Raw genomic sequence first — 19,287 nt, forward strand, 5'->3', positions numbered from 1 at the left:
AATTAATTTCTTAAATAATATTTGGATTAGTTTTCATTTTGTTTTTTTTTTTGGTTTTTCTGGCCACACCCATTTGATGCTCAGGGGTTACTCCTGGCTAAGTGCTCAGAAATTGCCCCTGGCTTGGGGGGACCATATGGGACCCCGGGGGATCGAACCACGATCCTTCCTTGGCTAGCGCTTGCAAGGCAAACACCTTACCTCTAGAGCCACCTCACCGGCCCCTCATTTTGGTTTTTGGGTCACACTTGGTGATGCTTAGGGCTAATTCCTGGCTCTGCACTCAGGAATTGCTCCTGACAGGCTGGGGAAAGCATATGAGACACTGGGGATCCAACCCAGGTCAACTGCACTCAAGGCATGCACCCTACTTCCCATACTATCACTTTGGCTCCATTCTTAAATATTTGAAAGTGGACATTACTCTTGAGCCACAGGCTATAGAATGGAAGTGTTTTTACAAGGCATAGGAACATCAACCTTCTTATATATGTTCATTAGATTCTTGGGTGATGAGGTACGTTGCAAATAGCCAGGAGTATTTTGAATAATGTCTTTTTATTTTTTCCGAGAAGTCTCAACAAAAGACTTAAAATATTGATTAAGACATATAGAAGACTATAAGACATTGTAATCCGGATGCAGATTTTATGTCTTAATTTCTAGAAAACAGGCAGTGTAGATTTAACATAATTCTTAAGGGCCCCAGGATTTTTAGAATGGCAAATGAACACTGACTTCAAAGTAAGGTTACCAGATGCATTAATCTCTAATAGTTTAATCTGTCCTTTGAAGCCATAAAGGCAAGAATTGACTTCTCATATTAAAACTGGGAGTAAGTAATTTTCTTAAATTGTTAAAATAAACTTATTTATTACCAGTAAATGTTTAATTTACTTATTCTATATAACCTATTTTATATACCTATAGACTTGGAGTTGCATGGAAAATACCTAGAATGGAGAGAGGTCATAAGTAAAACAAAGTTTAAGGAGATCTGAATTAGTGTAATTGTCTCATTCTTCTCTTTTTTTATTTATAATTTTTATTTTGATCAAAGTGGATTACAAATCATTCACAGTAAATTTTAGGTACATAGTGACATTGAATCAGGGGCATTCCCACCACCAATGTTATCCTCTTATTACAGATTCTACACCAGCACTTGCTGCTCACCTTATATTCGTTTTTTTTTGGGGGGGGGGGTGGGTGGGTTTATTGTTGTTGTTGTTTTTGGTTTTTGGGTCACTCCGGCAGCACTCAGGTGTTACTTCTGGCTCCACACTCAGAAATTTCTCCCAGCAGGCTCGGGGACCACATGGGATGCTGGGATTCGAACCAATGACCTTCTGCATGAAAGGCAAATGCCTTACCTCCATGCTATCTCTCCAGCCCCTCACCTTATATTCTTATGTCAAAAATTTCTTTCTTGTTAGCTTCAGAATTTCTTTTACAGCTTCATCTCATATCACACTTCACAGAATTTAAGAGAATTCTGAATTAGGCTTTGGTTTAAAGGAATGCTCTGTCTTGTTTTTATCAATTATCCACACCACAAAAATCTTTTTCCAAATCAACAATAGAAATATTTTGCTTTCTGCGGGAGGGTATTTGCCTTCCATGCTGTTGACCCTGGACAGACCAGAGTTCCATCCCTAGCATCCCATATTGTCCCCTGAGCCTGCCAGGAGTGATTTCTGAGCACAGAGCCAGGAGTAACCCCTGAGCGCTGCCAGGTGTGACCCCAAAACAAAACAACAAAGAAATGTTTTGTTTTCTTTTTCTCTCCAGTTCCTGTATGTGTGCATGTGTGTGACTCAAATTTGTGTTTCCCACATTACAGCTATCTCCAGCCTTCCAGCCTCAGAAAATTTTGCTTTCTTATAAGTCTCATGCTCACTAGAGCATAACTTTTAATTTCTTTCAAGTCACAATTTGGCTGTTTGGAGTAAGAGGCTTACCTTTTGGCTATATTGGTTTCAATGTGCCTATCTTAAATTTAATCATTTCTTGTTTAAGATTAAAAGTGAGAGACATGCTACTCTTCATTTCACTTGTACACTTAGAAGCCACTCTAGGGTTATTAATTGGCCTCATTTCAATATATATATATATATATGTGTGTGTGTATGTGTATATATATGAATATATATATATTTTTGGGCCACACCAAGTGATACTCAGGGTTTACTCCTGGCTATGTGTTCAGAAATCGCTTTTGGCTTGAGGGACCAAATGGGATGCTGGGGGATCAAACCATGGTCCATCCTGGGTCAGCCACCTGCAAGGCAAACACCCTACCACTGCGCCATCTCTCTGGCCCCCTCATTTAAATACTTTTGTGTCTTGGGGAATAGGGAGTAGGACTAAGGAAAAGAAGAGAGATGAGAAAGGACTGGTGGTATAGTAAAAACATATATTAATTAAGTCTGCCATCTTATATGGGTATTGTTCATTTCGCCTCACTATTACAACAGACAATATTAGACTATTGTCCACAAATTATCATAGTAGATACAATAATAATAATAAAAAAGTTAAATATATGCAAGAAGTGCCAGAATGTGATATGGTGACAAAAGATGAGCAGGATTATCAGAGGATATGTCATAGAGATTAGGCCATGGGTTGTCGCAATCTTTCAGTTCATAAAAACAACAAATAAGCACAGACAGTACCTGTAAAGTGTAATAAAGCAGAGCACAATAAAACCAGGTGTACCGATACAAACATTTATGGCAACTTAACAATGAAAACAAGAGGTTAAGGGACTGTATGTTCAGGAATGAAGTAGTATGACTATCTATGAAGCAACATGAAAGTTCTTTGTGGTAATGGACATGCCCCAAGCACTTATTTAATCAATGTTAATATTTTGGTTGTGATATTGTTATTTTGAAAGCTGTCTTTATAGGGGAAGGCTTGTTAAAGTACACACAAATACAGCTCCCTGAAAATGTGGTCATATATGTATATGACATCTCCAAATATTAGAGTACTGACACCTCAGTAGGAGCACATAAAATTTAATGGGAAAGTTGCAGTGAAGCCCACCAAGCTCAGTAAACAAAAATAATAATATAGAAGGCTTAACTAGCACCAACCATCTCAGTAATCCTTAGACAATGACTTTAGTAATTCCATGTGAGATAGAAAAATGATCAGAACTTGAAAAATGACCCAGCTCCTCTACCAAGCTCCAAAAGAAAATAATGGCTGGTGATACTTTCCAGGTAGTCTGTCTGGTCTTAAATCTTTGGGTCCTTCTGAGAAGCCCCCCTTTCTACATGAACCACAGCAGCCCAGGTCCACACCCAAACCCCCTGAAAGAAATGGCTCAGATTCTTAACTTAACCTTATGAAATTGCCAAGTCACCAAATTTATTTTAGATATATAAATTCTGGACCACAACACCTCAAAATTTTATAGCAGAGTCAGCCAAGGAGTATTATAGGAAATCTAATGGGAAAGTAGCATAGAAATCTACAAAGCTCAATGAGCTTAAACAGTGGCACAGAAGACTCAACTAGTACCAACCGCAGTCAGTAAATACTTAGACACTAACTTTAGTGGGGAAATACAATAATTTCCAATTGTTTCCGGCTGATCTAAGTTTTGATAATTCCATTTGTCTTTGTATTATAACAAACAATATAAAGCATTTTTGTATCTGCAAGATGGAAGACCATAGTAGTGAAACTATGGATGTGGAATTGGGAACACTGGTGAAAGATCACAGTGTGAAGGATACACTATTGGTAGAATTGGTATTTGAACAGTTAACCCCTGAAATGGCTACATTATGAATGGCGTGGTAAATCATGGTGTTATGATAAAAAAAATTTTAAAAAGAAATATAAAAGTTATTTTTATATACATAAAAATTATATACATAATTTTCAGACACAAAAGAGAAAAGAGCTGGAAGTTCCAGCTCACCTCAGGAAGCTCACCACAAAGAGTGATGAGTTTAGTTAGAGAAATAACTACATTTTGAACTGTCCTAATAATGAGAATGTATGAGGGAAATGGAGAGCCTGTTTAGAGTACAGGCGGGGGTCGGGTGGGGAGGAGGGAGACTTGGGACATTGGTGATGGGAATGTTGCACTGGTGATGGGTGGTGTTCTTTACATGACTGAAACCCAAACACAATCATGTATGTAATCAAGGTGTTTAAATAAAAAAAAGTTATCACAAAATGACTTTTATTGATCTATTTTCAGATAATTACATTTGATATTTTGCTGTAGCAAACCATTTGAGATAAATTAGTTTTGTGTCTCCTAACGGGTAGTAAAGAATTGGTAGAGGGAAAGTCACACTGGTGGTGGGATTGGTGTTGAAACATTAAATGACCAATACTACTAGATTATGAGCAATTTTGTAAATTGTGGTGCTTCATGACATTGGTAGGTAGAGAAATAGAATGCCTGTCTCGAATACAGGCAGGGGGTGGAGGAGGAGAGAGATGGGAGCATTGGTGATGGGAAGGCTGCACTGGTGAAGGGAGGTGTTCTTTTTTTTATAACTAAAACCCAAAAAATAAAAAATAAAAATAAAAACAAATGTAAATTTTTATTTTCTGGCCTGGCTATTTAACATCTAGATTTCTGACCTTTTTTGGGTACACGTAGACACACATTAAAGGGCATCCCCTTCAGTTTTATAATAAAAAAATTAATAAGATTTCTCATTACCAAAATCTTGGGTAACACCTAATATAAAATACTGTAACATCAATTAGGAAGAGTGAAATTGATCTATATGTTCAAATTATATTTAGTATATATTAATATGGCTATACTAATACTAAAATATATAATATTACTTCTATGTAGAAAAAAGAAAATCAGGGGCTGGGAAGGTGGCGCTAGAGGTAAGGTGTCTGCCTTACAAGCGCTAGCCAAGGAAACGGACCGCGGTTCGATCCCCCGGCGTCCCATATGGTCCCCCCAAGCCAGGGGTGATTTCTGAGCACATAGCCAGGAGTAACCCCTGAGCGTCAAACGGGTGTGGCCCAAAAACCAAAAAAAAAAAAAAAAAAGAAAAAAGAAAATCATGACATATGAGCCCAAAGTTGCTTGATTATTATTTAATATCAACTTTATCATTAATCATTTTATTGCTCATCAATTATTTATTGTAAATTATGTTCATTATTATTTATTAAATAAGTTATTTGACATTAATGAAGCTGATAAAATTGTAGCTAACTGATAAGAAAAGAAGGGAGAAAGAAAGAAAGAGAAGGAAGTAAAAAAATTTTTTTTTTTTTTGGTTTTTGGGCCACACCCGGCAGTGCTCAGGGGTGACTCCTGGCTGTCTGCTCAGAAATAGCTCCTGGCAGGCACGGGGGGACCATATGGGACACCGGGATTCAAATCAACCACCTTTGGTCCTGGATGGGCTGCTTGCAAGGCAAACACCACTGTGCTATCTTTCCGGGCCCGGAAGTAAAAATTTTTTAAAAAGAAAGCATGGATCATTAATATCAACTCTGAAAAAGAGGGATTGATATGGATCTCTTGAGCCTTTGGAAAAATTAAGTAGACAGTATAAACAAATCACAGTATGCCAGTATATTTGACAGCTTTAAATGACACAAAGCAGAATGTATAACTTGCTGAATTTATAGTGTGAAATAGTAAATCTGAATAATTCAGTATTAATTTTTTAGTTGAATGTGTGATTTAAAATAAGAACTTTCCACAAAGAAATTTAATTGTCAAAACGTCAGTTGCTCTCTGGGATAAAGTAAGATGCCCCAAAATTCTTTGGCACTTCTGACATTGAAAGTTGGAGTCCATTTTACTCATAATTCTGAGTTGTGACTTGCTTTGATTCACAGGGCTGCAACTTCAGAAATCTGCACTTTACCACTCATGTACTTCCTCTTGAAAATGATCTGCCACACAAGTGTTTGACCACCCTGAGATCAACATGCTGTGAGAAGCTCTGCTGGGTGTGTGAAAAGGCCGTGTGGAGAGACTGAAGCACCAGACTGTGAATGCAGTCACTCTGGAATGTCCAATCCCAGCACTCACCACCTGAAATATTACTAAGCAAATGATATTCACCTAGAAAAAGAAGTTAAAAAATCTGACTAAATGAACAGAAAGACCACTGAAATGTGAAAAAAATAAATTGGGTATTGTTTCAAGTCATGTATGTTGGGGTAGTTTATTGTATAGTTGGACTCAGGAGACCACATGTAGGATATTGAATCTGGGTCAGCCATTTGCAAGGCAAACATCTCCCATTTTACTATCTTTTCCACCCTCAGGTCCTTATATTGATTGAACTACCATTTTGCCCTACAACCTACAATGTATCCTTCCATCTCTGGGACTCTTGTTTCTCACAGTTTAATTACAGCACTTAGAAAAGGTACAGGACTCCCAGACCATTGAAACTATATAATTGACTTGTGATAAAAGTTTAGACCATTACAATAATTTTTATGTTGGCTGCATTTTCTCCTGGAGAATTTTTTGTGAGATTGGGGAGAGTTATAAATTATAGCTAACCTTGAAATCTGTGGAGAACCAGTCATCACTGGGCTTGGTGGTATTAAGGTGGTATTATTTGGTGGTAGGATATATTTGGTGGTATTATTTCTTTGACTAGAGATCTCAAGAGTAAGTAGAACATACAGAACAAGGTAGGTACATTCCTAGTTGAGTGTCACAATTAACCATTTGCTTGACAAATTCAACAGCAGGCTTAAATGAACTTTCAACATAAGGACTGCTTAATCAAGGTAACAGGTTATTAGGACACTATCATAAAAGTGAATTTGGAAACAGATCTACCGCTGCATCCTAGTAAAACAGGAGAGTTTGAGAGAATGACAGTGAGAGAAAAAGTTTGGCTGAAGCAAAGATTGGGGTTGTGATAGCCCTCAAAGTATAAGTTGGAGCAGCAAGACAATTGACCTCATTATTGCTCATATCACTTCAGGGTTGGGCAAACAGTTGGCTGACATCAGTTGAGCTTCTTGCCTATATCTCTTCTGTGGTATTCTCAAAGTGCGAAATCTGGTCCAAACTCCCCACTGAACTGGAGACTATCCAGAAGCCTCAAAATCCTATGAACTGTTCACAGTTTCTGGGTAAACTCTAGCATTGAATCAGTGACCTCTTTGGTTTCCTTTTTCTCTTTCTTTCCTGCTCTCTCTATTCTCTCAAATGCACAACAGCCACATCTGTAAGAACAGGCTCAAGCACCACAAAGACCTTTGAGCAGATGAGTCAGCCCACCTTTCTGAAGTTGCTACAGAATCTACTGGCTACATTCTTGGGTTTTGTTACTAGATTTAGTACTGCTGGAGAGCACAAGCACTAGTGTGGCTAATAAAGCCAGAGGTGCCCGCAGACCAGGTGAAGAGTGAGCAGGATCCTTTTTCACAGAGGGGAGACAAGTCTCTGGTAATCACACAAATTTGTGGGAAAATGCTTTGCTTTTAAAAGTTTTTACTTTTAGTTTCTCTATGGTGTTATGAATTGGGCCAAATACAATATATATGATTTTTTTTTTACTAGTTCCAAGGGTGTATGCATGACTTTTATTTTTTAAATTCCCCCTCATCAGAATCACAGAAAACACCATTAACTTCAAGGAGCTCTTCAGCTAGTTGTTAGGATGTTCAATACTGTGCATGAAAGAGCATACAATTATACAGGTGGAAATCGGTGTGGGTTTGGACTTTCAGGATCTCAGAAATTAGGGGAGAAGAAAACCATGAACCCTATCTACAGTCAAGCTGTATATTAGCGTGATTCCCCTAAAGGTAAGGAGGAGGCGTCTTCTTTCAATTCTTTGTTTCTCCACATCCCAAACAAAGCCAACATCCAGCAGGCAGAAAAAGTGTAGAAACCAAGAAAGTAAGGAGAGGGGTCTAATGACAATAGCAGGTAGTGTCTGTGACACCATAAGAGAGTTGGGAGAAAAAGTTTAGGGATTCCCAGACAAGAATTAATAGTGCCTGAACAACTCTGCCACATCTTTGCTGCAAGCAGAACTCTGAGCACTGGAGTGGAGGGCTGAGGTCCTGACTGCTCTCATCATGCATCAGGGACTATGGTTTGAATGAAGGGTCCCAGGAGTCACCTAAGTCACTTGCCTTCCCCATTGGCCATTAACGCCTCTACAGCAGCCTTTTTCAACCACTGTGTCAAGGCCCACTAGTGTGCTGTGAGATATTGTCTGGTGTGCTGTGGGGAAAAAAAAATTCCAATTTCATCCATTCCATGGGGCTTCGGCTCACAATAGATCAGTCATCATAAAATACCTTATTATCTCATAATAAAGTCATTATCAAATAATTTGTTGGTGTTTCTTTGATTCCTATTCAAGAGAATTACTTTATATATAGTCAATAGAGGCAGAGTTAAAAAAATTTTTTTACATTTCTTAATGGTGGTGCGCCTTGTGATTTTTTTTTTATCAAATAAAAGTGTGCCTTTGGGGCCGGAGAGATAGATAGCATGGAGGTAAGGCGTTTGCCTTGCATGCAGAAGGACGATAGTTCGAATCCCAACATCCCAGGGTGCGATTTCTGAGTGTAGAGGCAGAAGTAACCCCTGAACGCTGCTGGGTGTGACCCAAACACCAAAAAAAAAAAAATAAAATAAAATTACTAATTGCTTTTATGGATTTCCAACTCCTCTAACTCAAGTGCCATTAAAATTCATGAGACTATTAAAAATAATAAACAAGGGCTGGAGAGATAGCATGGAGGTAAGGCGTTTGCATTGCATGCAGAAGGACGATGGTTCGAATCCCGGCATCCCATGTGGTCCCCTGAGGCCTGCCAGGGGTGATTTCTGAGTGCAGAGAGAGCCCTGAGCACTTTAGGGTGTGACCCCCAAAACCAAAAAAAAAAAAAAAATTGTGCCTTTGCACAAAAAGGATTGAAAAACACTGTTTTAGAAGATCCTATCTTGACTCTTCCAGGGCAAAGTCGAACCCAGTACCGAGAGAACCCTTCTACACACCAGGCCCTCCGCCTGCCTGAGGAGGCAGTGAGGGAAGGAAGCTGCCTCCGACCCAACATGCAAATGAGCAAAGGACTTGCCCCCGCCCATTATGCAAATGAGCAGAGAAAGCCGCCTCCGCCTCTATATGCAAATGAGCAAAGGACTTGCCTCCTCCCGGTATGCAAATGAGCAGAGGAAGCCGCCTCCGCCTCTGTATGCAAATGAGCAAAGGCCTCTCCAGCGCCTCCGCTGACCTTCCCGCGCTCCCTCCTCGCACTCGGGCGAGCCTCCAGGGCTGGCGCCTGCGCAGAGCGGCGGACCCCGAGGCGGCCGAGGGGGAGGCGGGCCCGAGGGCTCGAGTGCGCAGGCGCGCGGGGGGTGCGCTGGGGCGACGACGCCTGCCCGGGCCTTAAGGGCGGCGGCGGCGGCCCCGGGCGCTCAGTCGGCCTGTCAGCCGGCTCGGAGGCGTCGCTCAGCCCCGCTCGCGCGCAGGAGCCGGCCATGGCCGCCGAGGAGGAGCAGCTGGACGCGGCCGACGCCTGTGAGAGGTGAGGGTGGGGGGAACCGTCTCCCGGGCCTGGCGCGGCTCTCGAACCCCGGCCCGACCCGAGCCCCGCTGGGCCCAGCGCCCCGCGTCCTTGGGCCCCGCAGAACGGGGCTCGCGCGCCCTGTCAGTCTGTCCGTCCGTCCGTCAGTCTGTCTGTCTGTCTGTCTGTCTGTCTGTCTGTCTGTCTGTCTGTCTGTCTGTCAGTCAGTCTGCCTGTCACCGGGCGTTGCGGAGGTAAGTGCCCCCCGGTGCCATTCGATTCGACCCCCCGGAACCCCGAGAACACAACTTGCCTGTGGGACCCCAACTTTACACACACACACCCCACAGCAGCCGGGTAAGATAAGGGGGTACCTGCTGAATCCCAATTTTACACACACACACAAACACCACACATCACAGCAGCCCGCTGAGATAAGGGGGTGCCTAATGGACCCCAACTTTACACACTCACAGACCCATACCACAGCAGCCCGCTGAGATAAGGGGGGTGCCTACTGGACCCTAACTTTACACACACACACCACAGCAGCCGGCTGAGATAAGGGGGTGCCCCGCCGGACCCCAACTTTACACACACACCTATACCACAGCAGCCGGCTGAGATAAGGGGGTGCCTACTGGACCCTAACTTTACACACACACACCATAGCAGCCGGCTGAGATAAGGGGGTGCCCCGCCAGACCCCAACTTTACACACACACACCTATACCACAGCAGCCAGCTGAGATAAGGGGGTGCCTACTGGACCCTAACTTTACACACACACACACCACAGCAGCCGGCTGAGATAAGGGGGTGCCCCGCCGGACCCCAACTTTACACACACAAACACACCCATACCGCAGCAGCCCGCTGAGATAAGGGGGTGCCTAATGGACCCTAACTTTACACACACACACACCATAGCAGCCGGCTGAGATAAGGGGGTGCCCCGCCGGATCCCAACTTTACACACACAGCCGGCTAAGATAAGGGGGTGCTGCGCCGGAGCTAAACTTTACACACACACACCACAACAGCTGGCTGAGATAAGGAGGTGCCCGCTGGACCCTAACTTTGCACACACACAGCCGGCTGAGATAAGCGGGTGCCCACCGGACCCCAACTTTACACACACACCCCCACATACCCACAGCAGCCGCCTGAGATAAAGGGGTGTCGAGAACCCCAGTTTTACACACACACACACACACACACACACCCCACACACACAGCAGCCGGCTGAGATAAGGGGGTGTCGAGGGAAGGCGGGGCCCGGATGAGAGTGGAGTGGGGTTTGCCTAAAAGGTGGCAGGACTTGGAGAGCAACTTCAGAGCCGTAGGAAAAGTGCTTGGTTTGATTTGATTGTTTTTTTTTTTTTTTTTCCCAAAGATCTTGGATGCAGGGGATCTGGGCTTGGTGGGGGAGAGAAAGAGAGACAGACAGAAACAGAGAGACAGACAAAAACAGAAAGAAAGAAAGAGACAGACAGAGACAAAAACAGACAGAAACAGAGACAGACCAAAAGAGAGACAGAGACAAACAGAAACAAAGAGACAAAAACAGAGACAGATAGACAGATAGACAGACTGAAACAGAGATAGACAAAACAGAGAAACAGACAGAAACAAAGAGACAGACAAAAACAGAAAAGAGACAGACAGACAGAGACAAAAACAGACAGAAACAGAGACAGACCAAAAGAGAGACAGAGACAAACAGAAACAAAGAGACAAAAACAGAGACAGACAGACAGAAACAGAGATAGACAAAACAGAGAAACAGACAGAAACAAAGAGACAAAAACAGAAACAGAGACAGAGATAAAGACAGAGGAACTGAGAGACAGAAAATCAGTGATAAAACTCACCTATTTAAGTTGTTTCTGCTTATTCTGCAACTCCATACACTTGTCAGTAGGTGAGTGTTTACACGTGGGGAAAACATGACATTGCCATGGACGTTCCTTATTTGAAAGTACGCATGCTGTATGCTTTTCCCATGTGTTTCCTGTCTCAGTCAGAGTTCTACTTTGGCTGGAGAAATGTCACCTCAGTGATGGAAAATAACCTCGAATCCCACGGAAGATAGGTTCTTTGGGACAGCACCAGACCCGAGAAGTTGTGCAATATGAAAAATTAGTTTCTGCTCTTTTGTTTTTATGTTCAGATGATGAAATGAAGGCCTTGTTTGGTCTGCTTGATGAGTTTATTAACTGGCAGTGAGATGCTGGAGTTTACAGCAGTAATTTGTTCCCAAATAGATGGGTCACAACGTTGGGTCACTTCCTCGGAGACTGCTTTTAGGTGGTCTTTTTTTGGTCTGCTCATTTTGATGAGATTGAGGGTCCCGGGTCCAGCTGTGAAAGGAAATTTGGGTCAAGTTCCAGGACAGAGGTGGGGCTCCTTGCTTCTCTGTTAGTAAATTTGGGCAAGCTCCCAAGCACTTACCTTTTCCTTCTGGGTATTTTCTAAAGGTGCTGAGATTAACTCATAGGTTGATCCTATGCACTTGGTATTACTCTTCCCATTCATCAGGGGGAACAGCAAATGAGAACTACATTTCCCCCTCCCTATCCCGTCCTCCTCTCCCCTCAACAAGTAGCTAGACTAGATTGGAGCGTCCTCCCACTTCACCCACTAAAGGCATCTGGGTTTAATATGAAGAGCTTTAATCTCTGGTTTTTGCTTTAGAGAGGGGGGTTCATGTGGGAAGTTTGGTATCTTTTGCTTTCTCTATTGATACTTCATCATTTAATCCTTGCATTGATATCTAATTCATTTAAAAATGAGATCTGTCCCAAGACCAAGTGAATTATGGGAAGATACATGTCTTGAATTAAGTTCCTGATTCTTAAGTCATTTCAGATTTAGATGGGGAGATGTGATTCACAATGAAAACATGAATAAAAGAGTCATCGGAAGGTTTTGTGGAGCATATGATAATTGCCTTTGCCTTATTATCTAAGACTCTTAGAGAAGACGGACCATTTGGTTTTCAGTATCCAGCTTTTTTTAGTTGCAATACAGTTGAGAAAGTTGAATGTAATAAGAGTGATGGTTATGAATTTCTGTAAGATTTTCCCAGAGAAACGTATCAGTTGAGTTTAGAAGAAAAGTTGTTATGGTATTGCAGAGTAACTCCATAAAATAGGTTGTTTATGGTTGTGTGCTGGAGTTGGCTTGTACAGGCAAGCCATTACTAATTTTTCAGGAATTTCGCCGACTTGTTGACAGCTTGAAACCAGCCATGATAATAGTAAGTAAACCAGAGGACTCATCAAATTCTCTAGAGGTGATACTTGCTTCCCCTTCAGTGGAATCCCAGCACTGAAGTAAATTCTAAATCTAAAGTAAATTTCTCTGTCATACCCTTAAGTAGCTGATGATATGTTATTCCTGTTTCTCCATCTCTCAAACCCTTGTCAGGTGATAAAAAAAATCACATTACTCCTTATTATTACTCAGTGGACTATTACTAGTCTCAGTATTTATTTGTCTTAGATCCCTTTAATTCCTGATACAGTAAAGATAGCTATATACCTTTATTTATGTATTTATTTTTGTAGCATTAGGGATCAAGCTGACCACATTTAAGACAGACAGCACCAAAATGTTTTGGACAACATCCAAAACACTTTGTGTATGTGTGTGTGTGTGTGTGTGTGTGTGTGTGTGTGTGTGCGTGTGTGCGTGTGTGTGTGTGTGTGTGTGTGTGTATGAATTACAAGTCTTTCAGAGTTATATTTAAGGTACATAGTGACAGTGAATTAGGGCAATTCCCACCACCCGTGTTGATCTCCCTTTGCTCCTGTTCCTAGCATGCATCCCCTGTCTTCACCCTTTGGCCCCTGGACTGCTAATGTAACAGGTCTCTTTTGTGTATAGCTTGTTGTAGTTTGGGTCTCTTGATTCTATTGTCATTGGGTATTAGGGTTGATCATTTTTTTATTTCTACTCAATGTTCATGAGACTACTTGCCCCTGGTACTATCCACTTTTTTCCCCTCAATTTCTGAGGCAGAACAAGCTGATTCATGTTCTATGGTTCTGTTGGGGGAAAAAAAAGTGGGGATGAGTCCCTGTTTAGAAGCTATGAATTTAAATGTAATAGAAGAAAGAAAAAGAAAAAAAAACCCAAAATTAAAAAAATTGGGGGGGGGCTAATATGGCAAGGTTTTTTAACCTGAGGTTCTCATGACATTTTGCTTCTTGTGTTACCTGAGATAGTTACTTTATTGTTAGGTTCTTTTCTTTTTTCTTTTCCTACATGTAATCTGTGATTCTTTCTTTTTTTATTTCGTTTTTTTCTTACTACTTAAAGTAGCTTGTGTGTGAATAGGATGAAATCTGTCTTCTGAAATCCTCTTACATATTAATCCAGTGATGTTTTTAGTAGTGTGCCAAATGTTGTGAACCCACTTTCTCAAATGTACCATGTTCATATCAGGATCTCATTGTTCCTTTGTGTCAAAGGGACATCATTTTCTATTCCTACTGCTGCTGCAGCCAAGAGGTTCAAATGCTCTACCCTTTTCTATTACATTATTACAGCCTTTACTAGCACATTCAGATTCTGTACTCTCCATATAGTTAATGGCACCATCTTGTTTGTAGCGCACACCCAGTGGTCTTATTATATCACCTCAGCCTGACTTCAAAGTCCTTTGCAGGAGCATATCTCTTGTCTATCTTTGGAGACTATTTTCTCCCAGTGCACTGGGAACTGGCCAAACTTACCCTTTATGGTTCCCTCTATGTGTTTACTTCCTATTTCACCAGCTTAGTTCACTTTGTTTGCTCTGACATAAAACACACTATAATCTCCCTTTTCTAAAGTCCCATGGTGTTTTCCTCAGCATACTTTATGGCATTTAAACCAGGCTTTGTAGTACAGTTGTTTGTTTTGTCATCTCATTGAGGACAAAGCTTTTGTATTACCCAAATGTCTGCTAGAGTCTAATAGGGCTTTAGAAGGTTAAGGCATAAGCATATATAAAAGGTAGTTTATTGAATTAAAAAGCTTAATATTGAGTTAAACATTCATTATCATAAGTTTATGATACCACATTAATATAAAAAAACTCTTAGTTGACTATACATTTTACAGTTGTTTGTCTTAAATTTTTTTCATTCTAAAATACTCAAGTACCAGAAGATATATTCATAAGGAATTTAAAGTCTGAAATTGGCTAAGGTAACAGTTGGAATCATGAACTTAAAATATTTTGAATAGATTGGATTTTATCTGTTGGCCTTCTATGTCCAAAATTTGCTTTACTCTTTTACCTATTCTCCAAAATTTGAATCACAGATAAGCAAATGTAGATTTCAGTTCTCTGACAAAGAACTGAACTAGGTCATAAACACCCACAGATGTCTTACTTAATAAAACAACAGTAAATAATAAATTTCCCAACTACACATCTGAGACCTTAAAGATTTGACCATGTCATAGTAACTATTCAGGTACATTGTTAAATTATTTTTGTCAAACCTCGTAGTTCTATAATTTCCCACTCCTGATTATGAATCTTAAAATTTGCAAGGAAAGATGATTTTATTAAAAAGTATCCTTTGGTTTGAGGCCAAGGAATTTTATTTTCTATCAGATGAATTTGTTCTAGAACTCACATGAAATATCACTTGGATTTATTTAGCAGTGTAAGTCTATTCATCATCACATCGCTTCTGTATGTTCAATGATGATCTGTTTGGCTCTCTAGAATCATTTGTTTACTCTCTGAAGTCATGGAGGGAATTATGGGAAAAATATTACCAGCACATTATATCTACAATGCTGATTCTCATACTTTGTGTCTTTTAAAATTACAGGTTAGAAATTAAAAAGAAAAGTTAAAAGAATGTTAATTAATATGCTAAAGTATTTTAGAGTGTCTGTGCTGTCATTGATCTAATGATTAGTGGTAATTTAGGTCATTTAAGTATCATTTATTTAAAATAAAATGACATTTTAGTCACTAAAATTATGGTTGTATGAGACAATTATTAAAATCTCATTTTTAAGCACAGAAATTCAGTTTCCAGGAAAAAAGACTCTTTACCCAAATATTATAATTACTATTTTACAAGTTTTCAGTCATTGGCTGGTTGAGAAATTGAGAGGACTATGTATAATTGCACTTTTAATAGACTTGAATAAAAGCTAAAAACCTTATAGTTTTTCTCAGTGGGATGTTATACTGTACTTAAAGTAGTTTATAGAAAGCATTAGTAAACATAAATTTTCTCTTATTAATATACCAATATAGAAATGGAGATCATTTAAAACAATTATAATAAAATCTTCTTTACTTATAACCTAATTAGAATTTTTTTAAAAAATGGCCACGGTATGTGGAAATTGGCCAGACTTCTGTATATTTTCTTCAGGATACTTTGAAACCTTTTTCACCGTTTCACAATATTTATAGATTGTGCAATTTAGATTTAGTAATACTATAGATAGAGAACAGAACAGGAAAGTGCCAGAAAACTTAAATGTTGATGCCATAGGATATAATGATGCTTAAAAAAATATGCTTAAAAAATGCTTAAAAAATACTTAGAAAATAAAGAGATGAAATTTAGTTTTTCACTTTTTAAACTCTAGATTCTTAAAAATTAGGTTCTTAATAATATACTAAGTATATCTTATTTGTTTTTCATTGATTTGCCAGCTCTAAAATAATTTTAAAGCTGGTCTTTAGAACTCTTTTTAGTAAAAAAGGTTCTTTCCTTGGGGAGATAGAGAGACAGTATACAGGGGAAAATGCTTGCTTTGCATGCAGCTGACCTGGGTTTGATCCTAGCACCACATATGGATTCCCTGAATAACTCCAGAGTCAAGAGTAAGCCCTGACCATGGCTATGACACCAAAACAAAACAAACAAGATTTTCCTTCTCTCTGCTAAATGGCTATAAAACAAAATTTCTTTGATGTGATTGGGTACTCTACTATTTAATATCGCTGATAAAGCTTTTGCTCTGTTTTCTGTTAAAAGAAAAAACCCTACCTTTTGTGCATACTGGTTTGCTTTTGTGTTGTCATAGATAGATGTAATCTCTTAAGGAGAATGGCTTTTCTTTAGATTGTGATTGGTATTTCTCAGGTTAACATCTTAGTAATAGATATGTTGATAATCAACTGCTAAAAGAAATAAGAGAAATCAAAATTTGATTTTTTGTTTATTTCCAAAGCTGAAGGAATAACCATTTTAGTTTTATATTTGTCCCACTAAAATTTAATTTTATTAATTTAATTTTTACCTTGGATTTGTGACTTCAGAAGATCTGAGAAGCTTCACTTTTATAGCCTTAATTCTAGTTTTTATATCTTTAGTTTCACTCTTCTACTTATTAAACCTAGAAATGCAGAATATCAGACCACACATAGTAAGTCTTGTTGAATGTCCAGAAATCCTGATGATATTATTTTATTCCCAAGATTATGATAACATTGGATCATTGTGTTAAAGTAGGGCTGCTTAACATGTTTAACCCACACTGCAATTTAGCCACATTTAAGTGTGAGCTACCTGTATTCTGCAGTGTATTAACTTTTTTTTTTACTTACTCTCCATTTTTGCTCAAGAAATTCAGGGGTTGGGGGATCAGCTATTTCAGCTGTACTCAGGGCTTACAGCTGGCTCTGTGCTTAGGTGTCATTCATGGCAGGACTTGTGCTACCAGATGTGTTGCCAGGGATCTAATCCAGGTCAGGATCGAACTTTGCTGCTGTGGCATATCTCCAGTCCTGCTCAAGAAATTTTTACACAGCATCAGGTATATGAAATAAATATATAAATCAAATACTTGTTGAAAATAAATCATACATTTTTATTTTATAGCAAAATATTTTTGACTCCCACATTGAGTTATATGGAATCATGACCCACAGTCAAGGAAGGTAAGTTTTAGAGAGTTGAAACAATAGAGGTGGCATAGCTGTTTAGGAATTCATGAATAATGGGAGTTCAATTAAAGGATGGAAATAATAGACCCCTGCTTTCACTCCTTAGAAATATTTACTTTTGAGTTTATTAAGTATAGCACTCAATCCTACCAAGTATCTCTAAGAAGTAATAGAAGTTAGTTTCTGTAAAATATTTTATCATCTGATTAAAATTGAAGAGACCTATCTGGGCTTAGAAGTGTAAACTCTAGTTTCATTAAGAGTGAAAAATAAAATATTTTATTATGCTTTGATAAATAAAAATTTTAGTACACTTTAGGAGAACTTTGCTTTACAAAACTACCTACTCTGATACCTAATCTGATAAAAATCCTATTGTGAAAACCTGAAGAAAGCAAATTTGTTAGTGAATCCTGTGGTTGAACCCTAATTTTAAACATAATATATTAGAGTGGCAAGCAAAAAACACTACTTTGCTTTTATTTAGCGAATAGTAAGCCCATCACTAGGAAGTATGAAAGCATGGACAAGAGAGTATTGTCCTTTGAAAGTTGCTTTTGTGGTAAGAAGTCCATGTAATTCAGGCTGCTATAAACATTTTCTCTAGTATATACTGCATAAACAGTAGGTATTCAGAGACTGAGTTATTTTGAATAAATTAAAAAATCATAAGATTGCATTCATGTTTTTTTCTTTTTTTGCTCCGGCATTTCTCTGATGTCATTTGAAGCAATAGTAGATTATAGTTCATTTCACTTCAATTTTCCTTTTTTGTACTGACCTCTGATTCTCTCTGGCAAAGAGCTGCGCTATGATTTGAGGGATATTTATTTAAGAAAATTAAAGAGATTGAGTTGTGACTCCTATTGGTACTAGTTTATATTTTTTAGTCTATTTTATATTTATATGTACAGTATATAATATATACTAGTTTATATTTTTGCAGGCTTCAAAGCTGGATAATTTCTGGTCAAGGACAAAAGAGCTTCAATTCAATAAGTTTAATTTCTGTACTTTTAAATGTGGAACATTTAAGATTCTCTTAATTGGGGCCGGATAGATAGCATGGAGGTAGGGCGTTTACCTCGCATGCAGAAGAATGGTGGTTCGAAACCCGACATCCCATATGGTCCGCTGAGCCTGCCAGGAGCGATTTCTGAGCATAGAGCTATGAGTAACCCCTGAGTGCTGCCAGGTGTGATCCAAAAACCAAAAACCAAAAACCAAAAAAAAAAAAAAAAAGATTTTCTTAATTGCTTCTAGTTGCTTTTTTTAGATAGTTGTAAAATTTATTGCTGAAGTCTTGAATTGTTTTTTTCCAATAATTTTAAAGTAAGTTATTTAAAGTCAACTTATATTAATGATTTTTTTTTTTTGTTACGCTTACACTTCAGTAGTAAGCTGTGTGAAACATTTATGAGGAATACCTAAAGGTCTCTTCTTAATCCTGTCAGTGACTTTGATAGCAAAGAACTGTAGAGTAGAGCTTCATTATAATTCAGGCTTTTATATCTCCTTTGTTCCTAAGTTCATTTCTTCATGTGCTGGTTATGACAGTGAAGCTGTATGTCTTAAAATCTGATGCAGCACATCTTTTTAAAATTTATTCTTAGTGTTTGGGGGTCATACCCAGCACTGCTCAGAGCTTACTCCTGTCTCCGCATTCAGAGATAACTTCTAGTGAAGCTTGGGAGACCATATGTGTGCCAGAAATTGAACACAGTTCAGCAAGACAAGCACCTTCCCCACTGTACTATTGCTTAGGGCACTCAGAACATCTTTATATTACTGTCTGTTTACATGTATCTGTATGTCTTGACATAAATACATACATACATACAAACATATATATATATAATGCT

General features: G+C 39.1%; 1 protein-coding gene across 1 annotated transcript in view; it reads left to right on the forward strand.

The window, feature by feature from the left end:
• Window positions 1-9,459: 9,459 nt before the first annotated feature.
• Window positions 9,460-19,287, forward strand: part of ABHD5 (abhydrolase domain containing 5, lysophosphatidic acid acyltransferase) — a 47,120-nt gene continuing 37,292 nt past the window's right edge. Inside the window, exon 1 of the mRNA XM_049777394.1 lies at window positions 9,460-9,528. Within this exon, the coding sequence (XP_049633351.1) occupies window positions 9,482-9,528 (47 nt within the window). The 5' untranslated portion in view covers window positions 9,460-9,481. The remainder of the gene's footprint in view (window positions 9,529-19,287) is intronic.

The sequence above is a fragment of the Suncus etruscus genome, chromosome 7 (genome assembly GCF_024139225.1).
Source record: "Suncus etruscus isolate mSunEtr1 chromosome 7, mSunEtr1.pri.cur, whole genome shotgun sequence".
NCBI classification, from domain to species: domain Eukaryota; kingdom Metazoa; phylum Chordata; class Mammalia; order Eulipotyphla; family Soricidae; genus Suncus; species Suncus etruscus.